We start from the raw sequence: 27,924 nt of genomic DNA, 5'->3' as shown, positions 1-27,924 counted from the left end.
GTTCAAATCAAAATCTCATAGAGGTCATGGATGAGCTCATGATTTTATTTTATTTTAAAAATATTTTCTATTCATGAGCTGGAGTCTCGGATTCAGAGTAAAATTACCATCATATAAATTATTGATCATGAATTCAAGTTATAGAACCGATCACTGATATTTATATTATGATAGATTGCATAGTCACACCTCTTAAAAGTGCAATCCTTCTTTAAATATTATGTGAATATGGAAATAAAATATTTTATGCATCAGATATATTTTCTTTAATAGTAAACAACATTCTTATTTTGAAAGGTGTTTTGGGACAGGTATTTTTTGATATTATTAAATTAAAGTATTGGTTTTGTTAATATTTAATATTAATATTTCCACGTGTGAATAATATTGGTTGATAATCTTTCCTGTGTTCTTGTCCACTTTCATTATGGTCAAACTTGTAAAAATTGTTTATTAAAATATCCACATGAGAAGAATGTTGTATTTTGCATTTGAATTTTCCTTGCTAGCTTATTTAATAGTATTTATTTTTATGATTTATGACATTAAAGGTCGTTTGGTTGGGAGTAGGGTGTCAAAAATGAGTCTAACTATAGGTGACTCGCTCATCCGCGCAGAATTTTAAGGGTTAGGCGCAAGATAATTTGTTAGGTTCAATCTCAACTCATTCAAGCATTAATTCATTAGAGAATTCTCAATTGAGCTTAATTTAATCTCCAATTTCAATTCGTTTTAAGATTTTTTATTTGCATTGATATAATGTATGTTCCTATATTGAAGGTATGAATTACTATCTACTCCTATTTTATATCTTTTAGGATTTATCTATCCATTTGTGACTTCTTTTTTAATTATTTTTTTTGAGTTGAAATTCAGATTGTGGTTATAAAACTTAAATAATATTATTAAAATTATTGAAATTAAGCGGGTAAAGACCCACCCATTTTTAAGCTCATTTGAGCCCAAAGTAAACTTGGACGGGTCAGGACCCAATCCAATTTCTATTTCAACCCATCTTAATATCTTCAATTTCAACCAAACCCGTCCATTTGACACCCCTAATTAAGAGTATTAGGAGAAATATTCCATATATTATGTATGATATTAGTTAGTATTATTATAACTAATCCACAGATCCTATATGGTGTTATAACTTAAAAGTAGTAGTTAAACACTCTTAAAAAATCTAAAATGAGAAAGTGTAAATAAGGGTATTAATTGAAAACTTAAATTATGAAAAGTAAAACACACTACACAACACATCCAACATGTTATCACAAATAAGGTTTGAGGAAGCTACAGAAATGTTATCCTTTTTTGAGATAAAGAAACTGTTTTCAACAGTCTCTCGATTCAAACAATAAAAATAAAAGTAAGATAAATTTATAAAGTATAAGTTAAACTACCATAAGAGAAATTAAAATGATATTATAAAGATCATGATAAACTCAAATGTACAATTCAACACTAGTAACAACAATATATTCAATATTGTCACACAAGTGTGGTTCAAAAAGGTTAACGTGTAGCTTACCTCACCAGCTTGTGAAAGTAGATAATTTCGTTCTGGCTTCTGAGCGAGAACATAGATATGCGATGCACCATTCTTTCTATTTTTCAAAGCACATCAAAATTAAATATTTATATCTAAATTTTATGTCCAGTCAAATAGGTAATGTTGGGGAACAAAAGAAATTTCGCCATAATGATATATAATATTATTTAACAATATAGTTGTCCCGAAGAAAAGATAATTCAGATTAAATACTTTTAGAAGATAGAAGTATCAAAACCAAAAAATGGATTTTTTCCTTCTAAGTCAATACTCATAAGTTATATCTATTTTTGAAGCTAACTAATTCACATTCACAAAAAATCCCACTTTTAAACTTTCTACTAAAAACAACTCAATATCTTGGCATAAAAATGATTTCAATACTTTAACATGCGAATTGAAATCTCTAATTAAGAATTTAAAAAAAAAACTTTAAAATAAGGGGATAGAGTACTTTTTGAATTTTTCCCTTAATAAACAAATTCAAAAAAGCACAAATAAAGATCTCACCATTTTCATTTCATTTCTTCAGTCCAAAACAGTTACCTTTTTCTCCCCAAAATCACATGAAAAACCCTAGAAATCTCATTGATTTTTTGAACAAAAATCTCAATTTGATCTGATTTAGTCCATCAATTTTTATTTTTTTTTGGATTTTATCGGTATTTTATTGTAAAATTGGATCACCTGTTTGATTAGCAGCCATGCCAGTGTCGGCTTCAGCAATATACTTTTTGAATCTCCGTGGCGATGTCCTTATCAACCGTCTCTACAGGGACGATGTTGGGTATTTTCTCATTTTTGAATTTATACCTAATTTCTTATATTTTGCTCAATTTTTACTTTGATTTTGATTTTGGGGACTTGTCTTTTTTAAATTTTGATGAATGAGTTCTAATATGATGCTAGAAAGTTTTTGTTGTAACGTGTGATGAGTGACGGAGCGAGTATTTTCACTATGGGTACTTAAAAATAATATAAATGCTGCTTTTCCTTTGAGCCGAGGGTCTATTAAAAATAACATTGTGTGCACTCTACCCTCTGCAGGCCTCACTTGTGGGTTTATTTGAGTATGTTGATGTTGTTTTTTTGGATTGAAAGTATAAATAAGTAAACACGTGAAGCAGCTAAGGGAACATAATTATGTATACATAATTTATTTTTTGACTTTGTATATACATTGTAATTTTGCGGCGGGTGGGGGTTGGGTGAACTCCTTGTGCCCCCTAGCTCCACCTATGTGTGTGGTGAGCTTAACATTGGAACCTTTTTTTTATGTTATTCCATTAGATCAGGTGATACTGATACCGGTTAGTTAGGTTAAGGTTTAGTTGTTTAAGTTGATTAACATAACAGATTGTTTGTAGCACTGTATGAGACAAACTAAGTCTTGGTGTAAAGTTTTGCTGCATAAAGTAAAAGTTTGATTTCCTTGCTGACGTTTACTTGGTTTTGATTTTGGTACTTAATTTAAGAGAAACAATTGTTGAGTTGAACGTTGATGTATTAATTGTAGTCTGCTGCCAGAATTTTTTTCCTAATGTGTGGTTTGTTAGTTCAAAGTTGGAAACTTTTTTAATCTTATGGCATTAAGATCAGGAGATACTGGTTATTTAGGTTAAAGTTTAGTTGTTGAAATTGTTAAACATAACAGATTGATTATAGTGCTGTATAACACAAATAACACAAACTAAGTTTTGGTGTAAAAAATTTTGCCTAACTAAATTAGAAGTTTGATTTCCTTGCTCACTTTAACTTGATTTTGATTTTGGGACTTACTTTAAGAGATACAATGTTGATTTATCTTTTGAAGTTTGATGAATGAATTGTAGTCTGCTGCTAGGAAGTTTTTGTAATGTGTGGTATTGTAAGCTCAAAGTTGGAACCTTTTTATTTTATCTTATTGCCATAGTTAGGCTAAGGCTTAGTTGTTGAAGTTGTTAAACAAAGCAGATCGTTTGTCTTGCTGTATAAGAAAAAGTAAGTCTTGGTATAAAATTTTGCCTAGCTAATTGAAAGTTTGATTTTCTGTGTGGACATTTGCATTTTTAATGTGAACCTTGTCATACTAACTACGTACCATGTTGGAGGATGAATATTCTTCTTTGTTTCTTGTTTCTTATGACCCACTCAAAACTTTGGATTTTCTAATCTTGCCTCTTCAGAAAGGGGAGAAAATGTGTTTAGCTCATCATGATTTATCTTCGGTCAAACACATGTCTAACTGGCGCCTCAGTCCCTTGTATATAAATTTGTGTCTAATACAAAAATGTTCACATGCGAGAACGATGTGGTTCTTAGCCTGCTAATTCAGAAATTTTGTTGCTTCTATCTGTCTTTGTCCTTGCTTTGAGTCTTTGGCATCCTATGCCATCACTATAAATACTTTAAAATAACTTCTACGTACTCTTCTTTTTAGTTGTCATGTTATAAGTGCTTGTTTTTGTATGAAGCAAACTAAGTTCGTCTTTCAAATAAAATGCATGTGAATCAATCATTGTGTCACCTGTGAGAATAAAGATGCCGGTTACTACATCACTTTTCTATATTTTTTATTTAACTATGAGCCTTTTTTAATTTTATCAGGGGGAATATGGTAGATGCCTTCCGGATGCATATAATGCAGTCAAAAGAACTTGGTACATGTCCTGTCCGGCAGATTGGAGGCTGTTCTTTCTTGTACATGAGAATTAGCAATGTCTATATTGTGATTGTTGTTAGCAGCAATGCAAATGTTGCATGTGCATTCAAGTTTGTTGTTGAGGTAAAACTCTATTGCTTATTAGAATCATTCTTGCACTCTGACTGATGAATTTGGTCTCAACCACTGTTTTTTTATTTTTTGTAACGAAAGCTTTCACGCGTTTCTCTCCCCCCCTCTCTCTGTGGAGTAAGTGGAGAACGTTGATTTTTGCTCTCTTAGTATCAGTTTATGTAATTATCTTATGGATTGGGAAGCATTTCAGAACCAGTATCTTAGTTTTCAATGCTTTAGTTTTATTGAATTCTGCATCTTCCCAAATGTACTACATTCTCTCTTCTAAACAAGCAATCCTGGTACTTCTTAAGAAGTGGTGGTGAGAAAAATAATGTCATGACCATGACTTATTGCATAAATGTGTTCTGCTAGTGTTTTCTTTTTACCATCAGAATAATAAAACTGCAATCCCCAATACGCATGCAGGCTGTTACACTATTCAAATCTTATTTTGGTGGCGCCTTTGATGAAGATGCCATCCGCAATAACTTTGTTTTGATTTACGAGCTATTGGACGGTAAGCTTTGCAGAGAATATTAGTTTCTGACATTTTATCAGGGTTCGACAAGGGAAGCCTTTCTATGAAATAACTACTTTTGGTTATTTTGCTTCATCATTGCGGTAGTAATGTTAATTTTTTGTGATTGTTCTCCCCCTGCTCCGTCTTCCTTTTCGATCTGGAGCAGAGCAATATAACATGTAATGATAATTGGACAGACTATAGAGTACACCTATGAGGATAATGCAAAACGACAACAACATACCAGTATAGTCTCACAACTTGGGTCTAGAGAGTGTGGCTTTAACATGGAGTTGTGCGCGTATAAGATAAGTAATGTCGAGAGATGCTTTATGAGCCTAAACCATGTCTATAGAGATGCATTGGGATATTTAGGTCTTGCTTAAGAAACTTTTGAAGCCTCTTTTATAACTGAAAGGAAAGAAGTACAAGGAAAGGGACTTCGGTTTTTTCTAGTGAGACCCTATTTTTGTATCATTAATTTGTCCTTCAAAGAATTGCTGCTCAATGCACTGAGACAGGTCCATAGATCCTCTCTGGACATACCTTCTAGTTGCTGATATCAAAATATTTCTTTAGGATATCCCTATTTAGGACAATATGCTGGGGTGCACAGTGTCAATATAGAATGTATTCCTGTAGTGTGACAGTTTACTAACATTTCAGTTTCCTGTAGTGTGACAGTTTGACCCAGCTATTGGCAATTTTTGGTTGCTTTTCGAGTCTGTCTATGGAAAATTAAGTACACTTATCTTCCAACAAGCAATTATCTATCTTGGAAGTTTAGTGCAATGTGTATGTGCTACATGCTTTTATGTCAAAAAGAGCAATCATTTTTTCTTTTTGTCTAAAATTGCAGAAATTATGGACTTTGGTTACCCTCAAAATCTTTCACCTGAAATCTTGAAACTCTACATTACTCAGGAAGGTGTCCGGTCATCCTTTTCATCCAAGGTTAGTTATTTTTTCTGTGCTTGCTTTTGTAGTATGACAAAAAAAATGTTGAATAATAGATTTATATTATCTACCTGTTTGATCTACTTAATAAAATAATTCACGAGGGATATTATGCGGTGAGATAATAAATATGATTTTTGAGTATAATATCAATCTGGGTTTCCCTTCACAATGCAACACAATTCTGCAGCATGTAGATAAGCCAGTTCCAAATGCAACATTGCAAGTAACTGGTGCGGTCGGTTGGCGCCGGGAGGGTCTTGCTTATAAGAAGAATGAGGTGGTTTTTGGCTCTGTCTTTCTTAAAATTTTTACGATCTTTTATCTTCCCTAGTATACCAGCATTTGATGAAGGCTTGTGTATCAACAGGTATTTCTGGATATTGTGGAGAGTGTTAATCTCCTTATGTCTTCAAAAGGTAGAAATTTTGTAGTTTGGTAGGTGACCTTTTTTCTACCAGTTTTTGGTTCTCATTTAATATATTATACTTGCAGGTAGCGTCCTCCGTTGTGATGTTACTGGAAAAGTTCTCATGAAATGCTTCCTTACTGGAATGCCTGATCTGAAGTTGGGCTTAAATGATAAAATTGGTCTTGAGAAAGAGTCACAACTCAAGTCCCGTCCGACTAAGAGGTAGTGTCTGAATAATTGTCCGTGTCAGTCATATGGTTGTCTGTGGCAGTGCTTCTTGTGCTAGTTGTTTCAGGAAACGTCACTTGAATGTTAGGGGTTGTTTGGTAGAGTGTATAAAAATAATGCTAAATAAAGTGTATTAGTAATGCTTGCATTAGCAATGCATGTTTTAGTTATGCTTGCATTAATTATACGTAGATTATTTTTATGCATTGTTTGGATTGATGCATTAAAAATAGCATGCGTTGCATAAAAAATTATTTACAAAGATACCCTCCACTATTATGGTAGAAAAGATGTAAAAAAAGGTTTTGAGGGGCAATTGAGTCTTTCATCATGCTAATGCATGCATTAAAACCATTGCATTGCTAATACGTAGAAATCCATGGTATTAGCAATGCACACTTTAATACACAATACTCAATAGAGTGTATAGCTAATGCAAGCATAGTTATACATAGGTTGGAAAAGAGTACCAAACAAGATAGTAGTAATACACAAGGCTAATGCATGCATTATTTTTTCTAATACACTCTACCAAACGACCCCTTAGTGACTTCTGGGTTTCATCTATACCAATTGCTTCCTGGAGAAAGTTAAATTGTTTAGTTCTTTCTAACTCCCAATTTGACCTCATAAAGGGAAAAAAAAAGTAAATCATTTTTCCTGTAATTCATCTCCTCAGTTAATTTACCTTAAAGAGTAAAGATGATAATCTCACTTTATCATGATTCTGCTTCTTTCAGTTGGTTCTCCTTATCTGCAGCTTTTCAATAATAACTGTCCCCAAACATGTTGCAGTTTGGGCTCCAATTAGTTTCAGAGGCTACATTTTTTGTTAATTATTTCTGTTTACTAACCTAGTATATTTCTCTTCTGCCTGGTCCAGCGGTAAAACTATTGAGCTCGATGATGTTACTTTCCACCAATGTGTAAATTTGACAAGATTCAACTCAGAAAAGACCGTCAGCTTTGTCCCGCCTGATGGTGAATTTGAATTGATGAAGTAAGTTCATACTTCTTTCTATACATCTTGGTTTTCTGGGCTTGTCAATCAGAACTATGTCATCCGCAAATATCATGCACCAAGGCACCTCTCCTTGAATATGATGCGTCAGTACGTCCATAGCCAATGCAAATAAAAACAGGCTAAGAGTGTATCCCTACTGCAATCCCATTTAGTATCTTCTTTTTCTTATAGTGACATAATGTGAAACTCGAACCCCTCGATTTAGTTTGAAATTGAATCTCTTGGTTTAATAATTGGTTATGTCAAATTAATGTCTGCTTTCCTTGTGTAATATTTACCTCATGTTTTATGCATTCAAGAATTTTATATTGGATATTCCAGCATCCCGATATATCAATTTGTACATGTTCCCACTCATAAGTCATAATGTGTGTTCCAAACTCTTAACTTAATAAGTTGTCGAAAAGTTGAAGTATTAATGGAACTGCTTGAGAAGTCTAACAAGATACTCAATGCGAAAGAAGCACTGGAAAAAAAAATCTAGAATTTCTCTGAGCAATATAAACTGAAATAGTGTAACCTTTGAAGTGACGGAGCAAGTGTCAACTCTGAGGTAAGGGTATATGTCTGGGGTACATTCTACCTTTCCCAGATCCCACTTTGTGGGACTACATTGGTCATTGGGTATGTTGTTGTTTACTTGGAAAGTGATGATGACCAGAGTATAGAGATTGTATCTTGGCTTTTAAGCTCAAAATATGTAAGCCACTTGATTTGTAAGAGGTTCAGATTATGCCTACTTATTTTTTTTTTTGAAACTGGCAACATATTCAGATCATGGGCATACCTTTGTATAATAGTGCCTGATATTGTTAAACTGTTTATCTTCAGGTACCGCATCACTGAAGGAGTAAATCTTCCTTTCCGTGTATTACCAACTATCAAAGAATTAGGCCGTACACGTATGGAAGTGAATGTTAAGGTTTGATATTGAATGAATTTTGATTTTAAACATCAATTTGTACTTATATGATTTACTGTTGCTAACTTTGATTGTTTTTCAGGTTAAGAGTGTGTTTGGTGCAAAAATGTTTGCTCTTGGAGTAGTTATTAAAATTCCAGTGCCAAAGCAAACTGCTAAAACAAACTTCCAGGTGACATCAGGGAGAGCAAAGTATAATGCAGCCATTGACTGTTTGGTTTGGAAGTGAGTATTCAATTGCTTTATCATGGTTGGCATATTTCTTGAAGATGTGGTCAAGGATAGTGGAACCTTCTTGTTTTTGTTTGTCCATGGTTTACCTGGACAGTAGGATAAGAGTATAAATTAAATGTTAATACTTCTATTCCTATTGTGGCTAATTGGAGGAGTAAAATTTACTTAAGGCCAGCTGAGTGTAATATATCATAATCCAGATGGAGGAGGATAAGTTTTACTAGGTCTTGGTTTTATAGAGTAATTGATGGCTCAATTGTTTGGAAAATCCTATGTGTTTATTTTCTTCCCAATTGCTTTTCCATTTTATGTTAAAGAAAGGGCAGCTCGGTGCACAAAGCATCTTGCGTTCATGCAGGGTCCAGGGAAGGGCCGCATCCCAAGGGGTGTGATGTAGATAGCCTACCTTAATGCAAGCATTAGTGGCTACAGAAGTGTGGTTACTTTTATTTTACTAAAAAGTTAATAATGACCATGTCCTATTTTTGCCAGTAGGCATGTAGCTGCATTTGTACATTCTTCTGCAATAAGGCTAGTTTCTAAACATTGAATCTTCAATATGGACAACTTGGTGCAGGATACGAAAATTTCCGGGGCAAACTGAGTCAACATTGAGTGCTGAGGTTGAGTTAATTTCGACAATCACAGAGAAGAAGTCCTTGACTCGGCCGCCAATTCAGATGGAATTTCAGGTAAATATTTTCCCTCCGGAGAGACCTGATAACCGTTTTCCATTACAGTTGACGATCTTCTTTATCCCTTGAATAGATCTTTTGGAGGGGGGTTATGGTTTTAAAGAACCCATTCAACCATGTTTCATCACTTTCGTGGCATTTTCTTGTATATTCTTTTGACTCTAGAGTTTATGACCAATTCCTTATTCTTTGCAGGTTCCCATGTTTACAGCATCTGGATTACGTGTTCGGTTTCTCAAGGTATGTTTCCCAAACTTACAATTCAATAGTGTTGTTCTTTTGGTATGTATCCAGCTTCATATAGTTAGTTTTGTGCAGGTGTGGGAGAAGAGTGGCTACAACACAGTTGAATGGGTTCGTTATATCACCAAAGCTGGTTCTTATGAGATTAGGTGCTAAGATGAAACAACTTACGTGAGTTTGAGGTTGTCGTTGAACAATAGCTCTATATTGATGGATGTAATCATACCAACACTTGTGCACCGGATCCAGTCATGACTTTAAATGTGCTTGGACGAGTATAGTACTAGGATGGGCGACCCCCAAAGATTTCTCGTGTTTCATGTTGACACCACCTAGTTTGGAAATGAGGCAAAGCTTGATTATCTTTTTTCTTTTTTAATCCTTTGTTGTTGTGGTGAGTTCTTTATGAGGACTAAGAAGAGGCCTTTTGTTTATGCTATAGTTTGTTTCATATATTTTTCCAAAAAAATTATTGTATCTTGTCTGGTTCCTGGAAATGAATTAATTTTTTTTTCACAAAGTTTGTGCTTCAAAATTCATCTACTAGATAAATTTCGATCAAGTTACACGAAGTTTAAGAAAGTAATTTCTTCTTCGATGTATCTGTTTAAATGATTTTGTTCGAATTTGGGGAGGATTTAACTTATATACTTGATAACGTAATGAATTTAACTTAGTATACACATATAATTTAAATAATTAAGAAACAATTTGAAGCTATAGGTATATATGTCTTCATTACTGCTACAATTATGTATCTAGCTTCTAATTTGAAAAAAAAATTTAACTTATATACCTTGATATCATAAAGAATTTAACTTGTAATAATAATTTGCAGAAATTATTTTAATATATAATAAGATATTATTATAGAAATTATTTTGGGAAAATTGTATGAAATATCAAACTATTAATTCAAATTAAATGTTATAGTCATAATTTATTTTAATTGTAATTCACAGCAAACATCCCCTTTTTTGGCCATTTGATTCGATATACAATTAACCATTTTATACATTTCGGTATAAAATGTATAAAATGTGTTTTTGTTTGTATAAAACGAGAGAAAAGTGTATATACAAATACAAATACATCTGTTTTCGTCCTATACACTTATAATTATATAAATACAGATCTTATTATACAAATTACAATGTATAAATGAATTTATACAAAACTGAACAATTTGTATAAAATTGGATGTTTGTAGCGAATTATACAAATCAAAAGCTCCATAGCAAACATAAAATTTGTTATGGAGTGCAATTATGCAAACTATAGTTATAACATACAAATATGATTTTTATGTTTGTTATATGTGAAAGTTGCTCAATTATTTTAATCTTTAATAATATTTTTTTTTAAAAAAATAAGCTCATCCACTTCAACTTTCTGTAGTAATTGGGGGATATCATTGAATCTAGGACTATTCTAATTAATACCGCCTACCAAATGAATCTTAATTGTACTAACACAAGAAGTATAAAAGAGGGAAATAAACCTAACTTTCAATTTTAATGTCGGTTACACTCAGGGGCGGACCTACAGTGGTTCAAGTGGGTTTATATATATATATATTTAATCAGTTTTTAAAATTTTTTATGTATATATTAAATTTTGAACCCACTAACACAAGTCTGAAGCTTAGCCGAGTGGTTGAGGGGGTTCAATTTTCCCAGCCAACCCGGGATCAAATCCCCATTGCCACATTTTAGTTTTAATTTGTTTTTTTGATATATAAAATGTTCACACACAGTTTTGTTCTCTATGTATGTGTAACTTTTGTCCTTTTAGTTACTTAGAAACTATAAAAAGTAGAACAACTTTTTACTTTTACAATTGAAAGTCCAATAGTTAACAACTTTTGTCCTTTTTTTTTTTTTTTTTTTTTTTAAAAAAAACTCAACTAAAATGGCACATATCCCTATTATTCTTAATTCTAAAAACCCTTTTGTCTTCTTCTTTGTTGAAATCTTCTTGAACCTCTCTTACTTTTCCCCCCAAAATTTTGAGCATATTTTTTTATTGAAGGAAAAAAACTCTCCCCGTCTCTCAAATCTCGCATCAATAGTCAATATCCATCAAGTATGTTTTTCGCTCTTGATTCTAGTCTTTATATATACATATATGATTATTGTGGTTATTTTTTATTTCTTCAACTAAAAAATCCCTTATCATTCTAAAATCAACAAAAAATTACAAATAATATTAGGTATATTTCTATGTATTCGATTATGAAATTAAGGTTATAATTATTTTGTTTTATATTTTGTTTTTATTTGTTAAATGTTGAATGAAGAGAAATCATTCATAATATTCTTTTATCTTCTTAGTTTATATTGAAGCCTAGTTTTTCGTTCATCTTGTTATTTACCGTCTCATTCATAAGTCAATGTAATTTTTTTTCCAAATGTATTAACATTGTTTAGTATAGTCATAGTCAGATATGTATGTGTTAGCCTTATAAAAATTACAAATAATATTAGGTATATTTTTATATCTTGAACCCACTTCGTGAAAATCTTGGGTCCGCCACTGGTTATACACTAATCAATTATCTTGGTATAATACTATAATTAGTCAATCAAAGAATTGGTGAGGATGGATTAGTAGGATAACTAAGTATCACACACCTAAGATAGGGAGAAGTACTCATCCTATTTATAATTGGTCCTATTAAATTGAAGTTGTTAAGGGAGACTTGTGAATTTATTATTTTTGATTTCTCATTTAGTATTGGTATCATATTGGGGTCTTAATTAATTTAAGTTTTTTTTACATAAGATTCATTTAACAGAAAAGTGTTTTTAACAAGAATTTTTTTTATATCAAAGCTCAAATTTGAATACCTATTTGAACATATGCACTGGTATTGATTAAAACAAATACAATTAAGGTAAAATCCGTCCCGTCTCGCATAAGGTAAAATTTGTCCCGACCCGCATTCGTCCCACCCTATTGCCATCCCTAAATACAAATACAATTAACAAGGCAAAATTTGCAAGACACAAGTTATGCTTTATAAATCATAAGTTCAATTTTAGAATATGATGCCATGGTGTATGTTATTTGATGACATAGTTTTGATTGACAAGACTCGTGGTAAAATTAACGTTAAGTTGGAGGTTTGGAGATAGACCCGGTGTCTAAAGGATTCAAGTTAAGTAAGGTCAAGACAACATACTTCGAATGCAAATTTAGTGATGTCATAAATAAGGTTGACGCTGAAGTGAGGCTTGATACACAATATCACCAACCATATCGGTGTTGGGTGGATGAAGTGGAGGCTTGCATCCAGAGTCTTATGTGATAAGAATTAATGTTCCATCAAAATTTAAAGTAAAGTTCTGCAGAGTGATAGTTAGCTATGTTGCATGTGGTGAAATATTTGTAAGTTGAGAACTCTCACATTTAGAAGATGAAAATTGAATAAATGAAAATGTTATGATGGATATGTGGACATATTCGGAGAGATATGATTAGAATGAGGATATATGAGACAAGGTGGAAGTGGTTTCAGTGGATCACAAGATGCAAAAAGTTAGTTGAGATAATTCGGACAAGTAGAGAGGGGATGCACGAATGCTCCACGCGAAGGTTTGAGAGGTTGACTATGGATGATTTCACGAGAGGTAGAGGTAGACCGAAGAAGTATTAGGCTAAATATGATGCAATTTCAGTTTACCGAAGAGATGACCTTAGATAGAAGGGTAAGTAAGATACAAATTATGATAGCAGATTAATAGGTAGTAGTGTGTTGCCTTGTTGTATGTTCATATTAGTAGTCAATTATTATTTATGTAGCTTTCTATTTACTATCTGTTGATTCTCTGTACCTTGATTATCATATTATTTTGTTATAGTTTTTGTACCGTTAATATTTGATTGTTTGTTATTATTCTTTGTTTCTTGTACCTTTTAGCTGTTTTTTCTTGAGTTGAGGAACAACTGTGATAAGAAGTTTAGAACCCACAAAAATTCTCTAAACTTAAATCTTGTGAGTAAGATACTGCACAACTTATACTGACAAGGCGGAAATTCTTTAAACGTTTGCCTTGCAAAATTAGGTCATAATTTGATCCATAAATTATCATTAAACGAGAAGCAAGGCAAAAATCAATTTGAGGGATAAAAACTAAATAGTAAATATCACCCGAAATAGGGTCAATAATGCAAAACTTGAACACATTTTAAAGACATAATTTTCAAAATCTAATTCAAAATATATGACCAAACTCTAATAAAGGTAAAAAGAATGTATTTAATTTTAGAGGTAATTATTCAATATCACTAGAAATAGGGGAAATTTGTGCAAAAAATTTGAAAACTTCTAACATAAATACAATGATAAATATTCATGAAGTTAGTCAAGTTACGCAAAGCTCATTCAAACATCATAATTATCAAAAACAAAAAAAACAAAATTTTCAAAATTGGTCAAATTGTCTAGGGAGGATAAAATAACTAATTGGAGGGGTAAAAATTACTACATTAGTCTGTTTTTAATTGTCATAATTTCCTTTTTAGAGTCAAACTATAAAAAAATTAACTAACATTTTACAATGCATTTTTTCATCATATTGATATGAAAAAATTGCAATTTACAACACTTTTTGTATAGTTTTTGACTATCTAAATTTTTTGTTTAAATATCAAATTAATGTAGTAATATAATTTATCTTTGAAAATTAGTCAAATTAACTTTTAAAAAACGTAACATGACAAATAAAAGTGGACTGCGAAAGTATCTATCACTCAAAACAAAAGCAATTCTTGCAAAAACTTCGTAATTTTTTTTGAAAATATATAGTCAAACATAATTAAACCTAAATTTAATGAAACAACCCTAAAACTAAAATTAGCAAATAAAACTCATTTTTTCCCCTTTCTCCTTTTTCTTTAGAATAGTGAAAATACCTTTCTTCTTCTTCTTCCTGGTACTTTTTTTTTTAGAGTGAACTCATTTCTCTTCAATGGATTCTGAAGAATCCCCATTTGCACACCACCCATCCCAATTTCTACAACCACCCCTACCCCCACCACATAGCCATGGAACAATGGCGGTGGCACCACCAACCCCACCACCACCCCAACTCCTACCCAACCAACAAGAACAACTCAGCTCGTACATTTTACCTACAAATGTCATTTTTCAGCAACCCCAACAACAGCTTAACCTTCAATTTCCATTCAATTCAGTTTCTGATCAAAACCCAAATTCCAGTTTTCTTGATGATGGATCATCTGTTGCTGCTGCTGGAGCTGCTGCTGGGGCTGGGGCTAAGAAGAAGAGAGGACGCCCCAGGAAGTATTCAACTGATGGTAACAACGGTTCGGGTGTTTCTGCTACTCCAATTGCTCAAATTCCGGTGAATCAGGCTGATTCTGGCGTTGGTGGTGTTAATGGGGGTGCTTCTTTGGAGAATTCCTCTAAGAAGGTTCGTGGGAGGCCACCGGGCTCCGGAAAGAAGAAAAAGCAAGAAGCTTTAGGTATATACATGTGTCTTCATTATTGATTCAATTATGTATCAAGCTTTCTTATTTGGGAAGATTTAACTTATATACATGGATAACATAAATAATTAAGAAACAAGTAGAAGCTTTAGTATACATGATTGTGTATCCATCGTCTAATCTGGGGAAGGAGTTAACTTATATACATTCATAAAGTAAAGAATTTAACTTGTAGAAGCTTTAGGTATATATGATTATGTATCCATCGTCTAGTTTGGGGAAGGAATTAACTTGTATACATGCATAAAGTAAAGAAATTAACTTGTATATGTTGATAGCTTAAATAATTAAGAAACAAGTAGAAGCTTTAGGTATATATGATTATGCGTCTAATTTGGGGAAAGGAGTTAACTTATATACATTCATAAAGTAAAGAATTTAACTTGTATACGTTGATAACGGAGATAGTTAAGAAACAAGTAGAAGCTTTAGGTATATATGATTATGTATCTAGCTTCTAAGTTGGGAAGGAGTTAACTTATATACATTCGTAAAGTAAAGAATTTAACTTGTATACATTGATAATGTAAATAATTAAGAAACAAGTAGAAGCTTTAGGTATATGTGTTTCATTATTGCTTCGACTGTGTATCTAGCTTCTAATTTGGGATTATGAATCTAGCTTCTAATCCGAAGTTCACTTAGTTTGAATGTTGGGAAGTGAAAGTCTACCAATTTAGGACCTGCATCATTGTAATATTGGGTTTCTTGATGGTTGGCAGGTGCAGTTGGATTTGGATTTACACCGTATGTGATCCCTGTGCACATCGGGGAGGTAAAACATATTTCGCTTTCTCTGATTAACTTGTGTATTTTACAAATGCTGTATATTCTTGTTCTGCAATATGCTTGAGTTTCGAATTTATTAAGAGAGAAAAGGGAAAAATTAATTTACTTCTGTATTTATTTTTTTGTCGGCCTCCTTTCTTTGTCTTTGTTGGTACATCAATAATTACTGTTGTAAATTCATGTGACAGCATCAGAGTTTCGTTTTTGTGTTCCTTCCAATCATCATTAATTTTTTCCCTTTTATTATCATATGCTAGATCCTGGTCCTTCCATCTTAATGTCTCTTTCTATATGCATTTGATTTTTGTTTTTTTCTTGGCCTCCTTATGTTTTAGGAAATCTATACTTTTTTAAAAAAAATCTCAAATATTTTAATGTATTACTTGGAGGATGTACTTTTCAGCTTTTTTGATCAGATATTGTTGAAGGTGGCGTAGTATCTTGGTGATTGAGTTGCTAGGTTAAACGTAAAGTGGGCTATGGAATTGTCTTTTATCTGTGAAAAGTTTTTTCTTAAAAAAAAAGGTGCCCCTAGTTTTGTGCTTGCAAAAGGTTCTAGCATATTTTGTTGCATCAGTTGTTTATTATCTTCAATTACTGCATTATGAAGGCTTTCTTTATCTGTCTTCAGCTGTGCAAGTCTTATCATTTTTTACGGGTATAGTTGTGTTTCCTACAAATTTCCTCCACAAGTTATTTGTTTGCTTTTCCTCCTGTAACTTCCTGCGCCTAAGCCCCCTCTATCTCTCTGTCGTCCTATTTCTGGTCACTATACTTAGCTAATTTAAAAATTATCCAGAACTCTTCTCATTCCCTTATTCTAATGCTTAGTCCATTCTTCGATTTGAGGTGCTTAATGAGGCCTGGGCGTGGTCTGCGACAAGAGTATAGTTAGGACCGTCTGGGTATGGATATTAATTTCGGATTTTTTGAGAAGTTGGTAGAATTAGGATTTGATTGGTTGGTCCGATAAAGGGTTGTTTTTTTTATTAAAAAAAATGCAAATTTCGAGTCTGCCAGTGTGGCATTATGGGATATAGTGGTGGGGTGAGGGTGGGGGTGGGGGTGGGAGGTTGATGTAAGATTACTGGAGGAGGAAGGTGAAGAAAGAGCAGTGAATCATGACAGAAATTTTGTGGGACTCACAGCTTCATTTATTAAAAATGAGAAGTCTAATATAACTAATACGTAATATTTTTATCTTACCCATGGTCAAAATTCTTGTTTAAGGGTTACTTGAATTGAAGTACCAATCTTGTGATTTTTTTGGTTGACTTACTAAATGATGCAAATTTGTTACCTTGGCTGCAGGACATTGCAAATAAGATAGTGAATTTCTCACTGCAAGGACCACCGGCAGTTTGTATTCTAGCTGCAACTGGAGTCGTCTGCAATGTCACCCTCAGGCAGTCCATAATAGGTGGTGGCACTGTGACGTATGAGGTCTGTATGAGTTTCAGCTTAAAGACATTTGCTCTTTCTGTTGCCTTTATGCTATGCTTAGTTAGTCTATGTGTGATCTGGAAATTTGATTTTTTTGGCGTTTATCTTTTGACATTAGAGAAAAAAGTCAGTAGAGTATATCCTTTTAGATGATCAATGCATGTACACTGAATGTCTTCTTCCAGCATACCTATTTGGCATTGGTCATCAAGCATGGTGTTATTCTTTATATGCAGGGTCGATTCAACATCATCTCGTTATCGGGGTCTTTCTTGCTATCAGAAAGTAATGGCAACCGTAGCAGAACAGGTGGTCTTAGTGTGGCACTGTCTGGGCCAGATGGTAGAGTTTTGGGTGGAGTCGTTGCTGGAATGCTCAAGGCTGCCTCTCCGGTGCAGGTGCTATTCTAACTACCTCTGTCGTTGCATTCATTTTTTTTCCTTTTCCTTTTGAATAAACCAGTAGCGCATGGCTCGATACTTGGTAGATAAATGAGCCCACCTCTCTATCATTCACTTAAGTAGCAGGCTTTTGTTTGTGATAGGGTTCAAACCTCGAACAGTGATGTGTATGTAACTTTCACATCGTGTGTTGCTTTCTATTCACTAGACCAAAGCCTTGGGCCATCCTTTCCCTGATGTTTGAGTTCAGTTTGTATACTTGCTAATGGTTTTCATTTCTCTACCAGCTGGTTGTGGGTACCTTCACTCCAGAAAAGGAAAAGCTGATGTCTGAGGCACCATCCTCAACTCCACCTCCCAATGTATTGAATTCTGGTGCTCCGGTCACTGAGACGAGCTCTCCTTCCCCGGGTGGCTCAAGCGACTCAGTCGATGATAATGGTGGTAGCCCTCTCAGCCACGAACAAGGACCTTTTGGTAATGCTGCTCAACCCATGCATAATGCTCCTCAACCAATGCACGGTATGCCAACATACTGGAGCCAAGGAATGTGAAAAAGCTTCTTGATTCCCCGTGACTGATCACAAATCTGAACGGGCAGATTTTAGGTGTTAGATCTAGTTCTTGACCTCAACTTGCTTATAATTATAGTCTTAGTAAATGTTAGGGTGCCCTGTGGTTGAGAATTTGTTTATTCTCAAATTGACAAACCAACTGGATTTCCAAACTTTCTACTAGATTAGGTGTTAACTGTTAATGCAATTACTCTTTACTCTGCCATAATAGTGCTTTCTTTCTTATTATGAGTTTGTCTTCTATATTGTGCCCTTTCTTTAGCTAAGTCTGCATTGATACGAAGCATTTATAGAGCACATATCATGTCAGACTTGCCGAGAAGGCAAAGTTACCCTGATCTTTTTCATCACTTACTGGTACACTGGACCAAGGGACAGTCGTCTCAAGTAGACAGTTTCTATGGGACGTAGGCCTCCCAAAAGGTAACGGAGGCTCATGATGGTGATTTTTTATGTGAATTTGGGGAGTTGTCCCCCACCAACCACGCCCCTTATCTTTCTCTGATCATAAAGCCATCCCCCGTGATCCCTTTGCACCCGTTTGAAGTGGCAAAGGCCAGTGCTCTAGTGCACAAATGAAATTTCTTGATAATATTTTAGGACTTCACTCGTGGAATTTGAAACTCCACCCCCCCGTGATCCCTTATCTTACACTGAATATGTTGTCGATGTTGCCAAAATTGCAACTTGACCAGCATTAGTGTACAAGATTTTTGGTCATTACATGCATTCATGTGTACCAATCAATTAAGCTTAAATTAAAGTAAAATTTGCTAGTGTTTGATTTGGCTGAAACTCAACTCTTTGCAATTGCTAATTGGCCCAAAATTAATTAGTTGGAGTATAAGAAACTAATAAATTAAAGTTAATGAAACTTTACCCTCCAAAGTATATATCCATTTCTTTGTGTGATAATGCGTTGCACTCAACTTTATTTAAACTAATTTTAACCAAACTTTTTACCTTTTTGTGTGTGTGTGTTGGGTGGGTGGGGGGCGGACATTATGGATGGTGAGAAAGGGCGTCATATCACTTAAAAGAGCTCGTAAAAGAGTTATATGTGTCATTTTTGACAACCCAATTTTTAGGCAAAGACGGTCACATAATGCAACATGACATTGTTCAGTGTTTAAGTTTCATTTTTACTAAATGAATTTCTTAATATACCTATAGGATCTGGATAGGCAAAAGTGATTACTCCCCTATAAATTTGTAGATTATGCTCTAAACTCGTCATTATATTTATACGTATTTAACTCATGAAAAAAACTTTATGTCCGGATAGGTACATAATAAACAATTGATGAAATTAAGAGTCCCAAATTGCCTACTCCATGGACCTTACTATTTGTCAAAATTGTTTGCTACATTGCATAATCCTACCATCTTTTCACTTGAACGGTTCAATTTCCATCAAAATTTTACCATTGAAATTAATCTACATAAATTATCATTCCTAGTTAGTTCCTACCAAATATAGTACTTTATTTTATTTTGTTTGCATATATATATATATATATATATATATATATATATATATATATACCTCTCAATAACTCTTCCATCAGTCAAAATAACAATTATATAATCAAGTTGAACACCTTCGAGAAAAGTTTAACCTCATAACACAAAGAAATTTGCAAAATATACTATTTTTCGAGTTCAGAGTCAAAGGGCACGTTATGAACTGCATATTTCTTCCGGTATCAAACTTGAAAAGGCGCTCCTCAATCCAATTGGATTACCAACTACTCTTTAAAAATAGTTGTAGAAATACAGTTACTGATCATGTGACAGTGGTGGTCGGAAAAGATAAGAGGGAATTCTTGGTGGAGCCATTTGTGTTGGAACAAAGCCCTTTTAAGATTTTATTTGAAATGGTGAAAAAGAAAGAAGATAGAAGGAAAGTGAATGAGAATAAGGAAAATAAAGTGATTTTTGTTGATGTGGATGCTATATTGTTTGAGCATATGTTGTGGTTGATGCAAAATGATTGTTCTTCTTTGTTTCAACTCAATCTCAAAGAGATTATTGACTTCTACTATGATAGTTAAAAGTTACGCCGCTCGAACTATTTAAATATCAAATTCTTTGAAGATAGTGCATTATTGGAAGATTTAATACAAGTGCAATTATATTTTTAAAAAGTACAATACGAGCAGTATAGATTAAAAATATGAGTTTGTAATTCAACATTGCTTATTTTATTTTTTTCTTACGTCCTAGATCAATTCAAAGAGAAATATTTGTATATGTAAACAAAATCCCTTTTAATCAAAATGACTTCCTTTTAATGTTGCTAACAATAACTACAACAATAATTTAGATACCAAAGTGGACTTCATTTTCTAATGTTGGAATCTAAAATATCTAATTAAGAATGGAAGAATACTTACAATTTGTCATTATTTTTTACGATTAAATTAAGGGTAAATTCACATATTTGGATGTTCGGCCAAAAATACTTATAACCCCTAGGCAATATACAAATATTATATAAGAGTATTAGTTATACATATATTATACATCTTCTAACTTGATCGAAAAATATTTGTAACTATTATCCAAAATATACATATATTATTTACTAACTATACATATTTTATACATTTACATGTAACTTTTTAGATAGGTAAAAGTCAATAACGTATATCAACAATACAAAAGTCGATAAAAAACCTTTTCAGAGAGAAAAAAAAATAATCGAATTAACGGAAATCACTTTGCGTAATAATGCTATATTTATTTTTCATAGGTATCTAAAAGAGTAAAAAGTAACCTTTTAAGCTTAATGTGAATCCTAACCTAAATTAAACCTAAACAAAGAAAAGATGTATTTAATGATTAACTATTATTAGTGTTTATAATTACAATTTCATCAACTTAAATTAATTAAATAAATAACAATTTTAGAAAAATGATAAAAAGACGATTTTGTCCAAAACGGAGTTTTTTAATTAGGGCAAATTAACTCAAAATAGAAACCAAACTGTTCATTCCAAAATGGAAGCAGAAGATATGGAAAATTCAATTGCTCCGCCGTGGGTGGAATTGCCGCCGGATATTACATCGTCAATCCTTCAAAAGGTTGGGCCGATTGAGATGTTGAAGAGCGCCGACAAAGTGTGTTCAACTTGGCGTCGGTTGTGCCATGAACCAGCTATGTGGCGAGTTGTGAAAATGCAGAATGCCGGCGCCGATTTCTGGGACAGGGAGGATGATTTGGAGAAGATTTGCGGTCGAGCTGTGGAATGTAGCAACGGGGAATTAGTTGATCTCAGCCTTGAGTATTTTGGCAGCGACAAGTTGCTCAGCTATATCGCTGAAAGGTTCTATTTTCAACCCTAGTTTCCTGCTTTTCTGCTGTTAAACCCTAATTTCATACTTTTGTGTGCTATCAAATATGGATGGGAGTTTAAAGGTAGTATCTGTTCATTTTGCTTATTATTAGGTTTTTTTTTTTTGGTATAACGTTTAGCAACACCAATCTCAGCTTGAATTCCTGCATAAGAAATACAATGTTTGGTTAGCCAAACAAGAAAAAAAATAATTGCAAACATAACTGTTAGACAAATTAATGAACTGAAATGAAATTGGAAAAGGAAAAGCTGTATTATTGAATTGGGGAAAACATAGATAATTTTCATGATACAACAAGCCACTAGGTTGATACTTGCAGAGTTTGGGGAAAACTTAGATAATCTTCATGATTCAACAAGCCACTAGTTTGATACTTGCAGAGTTCTTAGTCACTTCAACCAGAAAGGCTTAATTTACCAAGGGTTTTATATAAAACCTTCAGACTTACCTTGCCTTCCGTTCTGGGACAATGACACTTCAAACTATCTAACACTAACTGCTTGACCTCAATAAACACTGCCCTGCTAATATCAGGTTAAGTTATGCGGAAATCTGTGTTTAATTATGAGAGTGCATGTATTTGCAATAGATGGATTATGGATTAGAGTGAGCAAAGACAAAAGAACCCTTGAAGTAAGGACGATCCCCACTTAACAATCTTTAGTCAATGACTCAATGAAAAATGGAAGGATTTTTTCAAATCTCAAAGGGGCCTTAGCAGTGTTGTGAAAGGCGATTGCCTTATAGCCAATGGCGAGAAGCGAGGCGACCCTTTATCGCCTATTAGCTTTGTGGCGAGGCAATCTTCCAAAGATTGAATGGTAGATGTGGCCATTATTATGGAATAAGTGTAGAAACACTTTCAGGAAGTTAGTCCGTACCTCTCTGTACAAATACAATTCAATAGTTGAACTAATTATTAGCAAGCAACCTAATTTATGTTCACAATATTTTGGTTTTGATCCAGCTAAACTTTCACGGATGTGAGTTTAAAGCTAGCTAATTATTAGGGTTTTTTGGTGTAACATTTAGCAACACCAATCTCAGCTTGAAATCCTGCATAAGTAATACACTGTTTGGTTAGCCAAACAAGAAAAAAAGTAATTGCAAACATAATCGTTAGAAAAATTAATGAACTGAAATGAGATTGGAAAAGGAAAAGGCTGTATAGGAGCATAGGAGCGGGGGTTTTACCCTGTGCGCACCCAAAGGGTAGCGGTTGCGGGTTTCACTTGTCATCAAAGAAAAAAAAAGGCCGTATTATTGAATTGGGGAAAAACATAGATAATCTTCATGATACAACAAGCCACTAGTTTGATACTTGCAGTATTCTTAGTCACTTCACCCAGGAAGGCCTAATTTACCAAGGGTTTTATATAAAACCTTCAGACTTACTTTGCCTTCCGTTCTGGGACAATGACACTTCAAACTATCTAACACTAACTGCTTGACCTCAATAAACGCTGCCCTGCTAATATCAGGTTAAGTTATGCGGAAATCTGTGTTTAATTATGAGAGTGCATGTATTTGCAGTAGATGGATTATGGATAAGAGTGAACAAAGACAAAAGAACCCTTCAAGTAAGAACGATCCCCACATAACAATCTTTAGTCAATGAAAAACGGAAGGATTTTTTCAAATCTCAAAGGGGCCTTAGCAGTGTTGTGAAAGGCGGTCGCCTCATAGCCAATGGCGAGAGGCGAGGTGACCCTTCATTGCCTATTAGCTTTGTGGCGAGGCGATCTTCCAAAGATTGAATGGTAGATGTGGGCCATTATTATGGAATAAGTGTAGAAATACTTTCAGGAAGTTAGTCCGTACCTCTCTGTACAAGTACAATTTAATAGTTGAAAAAACAGAAAGCAACCTAATTTATGTTCACAATATTTTGGTTTTGATCCAGCTAAACTTTCATGGAAATGTTTGAACAAGCACAAGCTTTTGTACGCATAAAGGACTACTACTACTACTAAAACTGCATTCTATGATGCATCTGAATTATGTAAAACAAGCGATCATGTAAATTTGCTCGACCGAAGTAACTGTTACTGCTCAATAGAGACTGCTTCTTTCCTTGCATGATTGATGCTTGTGTATGTTCACATCCCCGTGGATACTTTAAATGCTGCATATCTATCTCTAATGATTAACTCTGAATCTTTTCAACAGATCACCTCAGCTCAAACATCTTCGACTCGTATGTTCCTACAATGTCTCAGCCGAGGGATTGAGTGCAGCTGTGAAGAAGTTCCCATTATTGGAGGAGCTGCACCTCTATTACATCGCTATCACCAAAGAAACGATTGAGACTATAGGCAGTTCTTGTCGGGGTTTGAAGTCTTTTAAGTTGAACAACCAGATCTGCAGACACCCCTACATTGAATACGATGAAGAAGCCATAGCTATTGCACAGAACATGCCTGAACTGCACCACCTTCAACTCCTTGGAAACAAGATGACGAATGAAGGATTGGAAGCTATTCTCAATGGCTGCCCTCAACTTGAATCGCTTGATCTGCGGCGATGTCTCAATGTCGATCTGGGAGGGGAAGTAGGTAAGCGATGTTCTCGACAGATCAAATCTCTAAGACACCCACAGGACCCCACCGAAGATTATGGGCTTGATACAGAGATGCACGACTTTGAGTCGTTTGATGAGGATTACCCATCTGGATTTTCTGACATTGACCTCATATCAGACGACGATGATGATTATGAGTTTTCTGATGGCAGCAACTATTCTGATGATGATGAGATGCTGTTCGAATATTGATGTCCCCCTCTATTCTGTTGATGTCATTAGTCTCAGTTTTACTGTCATTTGTACACCTTATGTTGTTCTGGATCCTTTAATTTTCCAAATGTTAAGCCCTAAGAATATAAAGATATCTGTTTCAGCACTTGCTAAGTAACTGTAGTGGGTTAAGTGCCTAGCACATGTGTAGATTTGTGGTTGTAAATTAAACATCCTTTGTGTCATTGTGCAATTACTCACTTTTATGAAGGACACATTCGAATCATTTGGGGCTTGAATCTTTTTTTCTGTCTCTCTGGAATTTTTTGTAATAGGGATAATACAGACAGCATAACTTCGCCTTAATTGGCAACTAAACACTTCAATTTTGAGAATGCATATAGACTAGAATTGTCTAGATATGCACACTCAAAATTGGAGTGTTCTGAATCCAAGCTAAGGTGTCTATCTATGTATTATGCCTTCGTAATAGCATAACAAGCTGTCCCAATTCAAGATATTTTGTTCTGTCTGCTGAGATTGTTGTATTATATATAGAAGGAAAATGACTTGGCATGTATCGTCATGTATTATATAAGTTGCAACATGTTTAGTCGCTAACCCGGTAGTTTGGACTTGGGGACTTCTATGTTGGAGGTCTCAAGTTTGAAACCCCTTGCCAGCGAAAATAACGTGTGTTTGCCTTTTTGGGTCGAGCTCATCGTACCGGACTTGCCTAGTGTGGATTACCTCGAGCTATTGCATTATGGCTGTGGGTATAATTGAAATGGCAATAATATCTGTTCGTTTTTACTATACATTGGTACTAAAAATATATTTTTTACTTTTACTTGTTTCTTTTATCAAAATTAAGAATCATTTAATATTTTCTTTTGATGTTGCTATTAATATTAAGTACCCTCACTCCAAATTATTGGAGTTACAACTTTAATAACCATTAACAAAGTAATTTACGTAAAAATAGACTCTTAATAAAAATAATCTTTTTGGAGCGTGTCTTTGCTAATTACGGAGGATGACGAGACAATTAAAACTTTGGGCCATAATATTTTTAAATTCAACTTCAATTTGTATTCATAATCAAATATAACTCCAATTTTCACTTTAAAAATAAAAATTACTTTTTTCCAAATTTCACAATAAGATATGGTCAAATGCCAACTTAAGATTCCATCATCACAATAATAACATCGAATTCTCAATAAAATACGAACAACGTTGTGGTGGAATGGTAAATACTCTTTCATTTTTAACCAAACGTCTCAATTTCCAATCCTCTTGAGTATGAAGTCGCTTTTGTTTGGAGACGATTTACCCCTTAATGTGGAACTTTTCGACGTGAATCCAAGTTTAATACCGTACACCAGATGAAAAAAAAGAAGGGAATTTCCAATAAAATTTTGGAGACAAATCATAAAATCTTATCCATTTTGAGTGAGCCAATATATGAATGCCACCTCAGCAAACAAGTAATCTAAGTGTATCCATAATAGCCTCATTCTATGGCCACAAACTCTTCTTAAACTTCTTTCCACACAAATAGATTTATAACAATTTAAACATAGAAAAGCAAAGAAATATTCCAAAACAAAGAGAGAAAAATAAAACACATTTCCATTGTTTGATTATCTTGAGTTTTTTGCAACAATGGCTTCCACCATGATGACTACTCTACCACAATTCAATGGGCTCAAGCCCCAACCTTTCTCAGCTTCTCCAGTTCAAGGCTTGGTTAGTTCTCCTATTTATGTTTTTACGCTAAATTGCTCGTAGCTAAAAAAAATAAATTATATTATGTTACTAGTCGATTTTCATTAAAGGGTGTCACTAACATGTTCAATCCTTTTAATCATTGGATTGAACCTTCAACTTGTGTCAAGAGTTGTCAACATTGATAATAAAATTTGTCTTGTCTATATAATGTCATTTTCTGTCAAGTGGTGTCGCTTAATACCCCCTCGGAACTCCATCCACGCGCTCAATAATATTAGCGACATATTTTGTTGTTTAGCTATATGATTTGTGCATACCTAATTCCTCTTTTTTAATAAAGAAATTTAAAACAACACCAACAAGAAAACACCATCTTTTTTTTTATACATATAAAGGGAGATTCAACGATTTTAGCTATGTACTTGATACAATTTTCTGACGAAAGAGATTCAATTGAATCCTTTTAATTATAGCTCCACCACTACATATATATCAAGTTGGTACATTTTATTTTGTAGGTTAATATATTAGGATTGTTATAAGAAAAAGATTAACTCATAATTTATGTATGAAATTAAAAATTAACATGTGGTCAAAGTTAAAACTCTAATTGTTTATAATATTGTTTTTATATCTATTTGCAGGTGGCAATTCAACCAAGACGCAACAAAGGACAAGGTGGTTTGGGAGCTCGTTGTGATTTCATTGGCTCATCCACTAATTTGGTAAAATATTAGCCACTTATGTGTTACTTCTGTTTATCCTGTTATTTTATTGTCGATTTATTTCTGTCTATCATACTTTGATTATATTTGTTCTGAATCGAGTTTCTATTAGAAGCAACCTCTCTAGTCTCTACACCTACAAAGGTAAGAATAAGGTCTGCGTATATCCTACTCTCCCTAGACCCTACTTATGAAACTACATTGATATGTTGTTTTTTTCAGAAATTCAATAGTTTTACATATAAACATAAAAGTTGTATTTTTTTTTTCATATTTATACAATATAATTTTTCAAGGAGTTTCAATTTCTCAACGTAGATTCTTTTTACACTATCAGGTCAACTAATAGATATTTCAATTGAGATAATCATATTAGAATACACTATATAAGTTCTTGTCTTTTAACTTGACTTCTGCTTACAACTATGTCGTCCAACTTTAGGTGTACACAAATAGGCACTTGAACAAATAGACAGATGTGTCTTAATTGAAAATGTTATTTGTGTTTGACAGATAATGGTGACATCAACAAGCCTAATGTTGTTTGCTGGTAGATTTGGGCTAGCACCATCAGCAAACAGGAAGGCAACTGCAGGGCTAAAACTTGAAGTGAGGGACTCTGGCTTACAGACAGGGGACCCTGCTGGATTTACACTTGCTGATACTTTGGCTTGTGGTACTGTTGGTCATATTATTGGTGTTGGAGTTGTTCTTGGACTCAAAAACATTGGTGCTATCTGAACTTTGTACTATTTACTATTATGTTTATAAAACCAAATCATCTTTTGTGAATTATTCATATTTCTACCACATCTCTAGCTTCAATGTACACTTCTTTTTTCTAAATTTGGTTGCGAAGGAAGGAAATATCGATGATACTACAACAATAACATACCCAGTATAGTCCTACAGAGAAGGGTTTGGGGGAGGATAGAGTGTACCTCAGAGGTGAGGTAGAGAGGTTGTTTTCGATCGATCCTCAGCTCAAGACAAAAGCAATTTAGAAAATGGTGTAACGAAAGTACAAGAGATAATATAAAATAAATTTGACAACAGATAGTAACAGAGCAATACTATGACAATAATCCTATAATCGATCTA

At 33.7% G+C, this 27,924-nt stretch overlaps 4 protein-coding genes across 6 annotated transcripts in view; all 4 read left to right on the top strand.

Moving 5' to 3' along the window:
- The window catches only part of LOC125834656 (photosystem I reaction center subunit psaK, chloroplastic), a 204,598-nt gene extending 176,965 nt beyond the window's left edge, over positions 1 to 27,633 (top strand). For all 3 annotated transcript variants that reach the window (XM_049513794.1, XM_049513792.1, XM_049513793.1), the window contains exons 2-4: positions 26,023 to 26,116; positions 26,743 to 26,823; positions 27,337 to 27,633. In XM_049513794.1, coding sequence (XP_049369751.1) covers positions 26,033 to 26,116; positions 26,743 to 26,823; positions 27,337 to 27,564 — 393 coding nt within the window. In that variant the 5' untranslated portion in view covers positions 26,023 to 26,032 and the 3' untranslated portion in view covers positions 27,565 to 27,633. The remainder of the gene's footprint in view (positions 1 to 26,022; positions 26,117 to 26,742; positions 26,824 to 27,336) is intronic.
- On the top strand, positions 1,956 to 10,061 carry LOC125834637 (AP-2 complex subunit mu-like). Its single transcript, XM_049513768.1, has 13 exons — positions 1,956 to 2,342; positions 4,142 to 4,319; positions 4,740 to 4,830; positions 5,693 to 5,787; positions 5,981 to 6,070; positions 6,161 to 6,209; positions 6,286 to 6,424; positions 7,314 to 7,430; positions 8,286 to 8,376; positions 8,459 to 8,601; positions 9,188 to 9,302; positions 9,501 to 9,545; positions 9,624 to 10,061. The coding sequence occupies exons 1-13, from the start codon at positions 2,260 to 2,262 to the stop codon at positions 9,702 to 9,704; spliced, it is 1,317 nt and encodes a 438-aa protein (XP_049369725.1). The 5' UTR covers positions 1,956 to 2,259; the 3' UTR covers positions 9,705 to 10,061.
- LOC125834638 (AT-hook motif nuclear-localized protein 10-like) lies at positions 14,522 to 18,526 on the top strand. The gene is made up of 5 exons (XM_049513769.1): positions 14,522 to 15,038; positions 15,785 to 15,837; positions 17,163 to 17,294; positions 17,531 to 17,692; positions 17,983 to 18,526. Exons 1-5 carry the CDS (start codon positions 14,522 to 14,524, stop codon positions 18,247 to 18,249), a joined length of 1,131 nt encoding a protein of 376 aa, XP_049369726.1. The 3' UTR covers positions 18,250 to 18,526.
- LOC125834646 (F-box protein SKIP19-like) lies at positions 21,259 to 24,586 on the top strand. Its single transcript, XM_049513778.1, has 2 exons — positions 21,259 to 21,599; positions 23,800 to 24,586. Exons 1-2 carry the CDS (start codon positions 21,274 to 21,276, stop codon positions 24,401 to 24,403), a joined length of 930 nt encoding a protein of 309 aa, XP_049369735.1. The 5' UTR covers positions 21,259 to 21,273; the 3' UTR covers positions 24,404 to 24,586.
- Positions 27,634 to 27,924: the final 291 nt, after the last annotated feature.

The sequence above is a fragment of the Solanum verrucosum genome, unplaced genomic scaffold, assembly GCF_900185275.1.
Source record: "Solanum verrucosum unplaced genomic scaffold, falcon-dt-bn FXZP01000149.1, whole genome shotgun sequence".
In the NCBI taxonomy this organism is placed as follows: domain Eukaryota; kingdom Viridiplantae; phylum Streptophyta; class Magnoliopsida; order Solanales; family Solanaceae; genus Solanum; species Solanum verrucosum.
The sequence above is the reverse complement of the archived record's forward strand: the minus strand, read 5'-3'. Positions and strand labels throughout refer to the sequence as shown.

Bases quoted from the DNA above. Each gene is read 5' to 3' on its own strand.
- LOC125834638 (XM_049513769.1), top strand. From the start codon at position 14,522: ATGGATTCTGAAGAATCCCCATTTGCACACCACCCATCCCAATTTCTA. The intron at 15,039-15,784 runs GTATATACATGT...GATGGTTGGCAG, and splicing joins GAAAAAGCAAGAAGCTTTAG to GTGCAGTTGGATTTGGATTT. The intron at 15,838-17,162 runs GTAAAACATATT...CCTTGGCTGCAG, and splicing joins TCCCTGTGCACATCGGGGAG to GACATTGCAAATAAGATAGT.
- LOC125834637 (XM_049513768.1), top strand. From the start codon at position 2,260: ATGCCAGTGTCGGCTTCAGCAATATACTTTTTGAATCTCCGTGGCGAT. The intron at 2,343-4,141 runs GTATTTTCTCAT...TAATTTTATCAG, and splicing joins CTCTACAGGGACGATGTTGG to GGGGAATATGGTAGATGCCT. The intron at 4,831-5,692 runs GTAAGCTTTGCA...CTAAAATTGCAG, and splicing joins GATTTACGAGCTATTGGACG to AAATTATGGACTTTGGTTAC.
- LOC125834646 (XM_049513778.1), top strand. From the start codon at position 21,274: ATGGAAGCAGAAGATATGGAAAATTCAATTGCTCCGCCGTGGGTGGAA. The intron at 21,600-23,799 runs GTTCTATTTTCA...TCTTTTCAACAG, and splicing joins CTCAGCTATATCGCTGAAAG to ATCACCTCAGCTCAAACATC.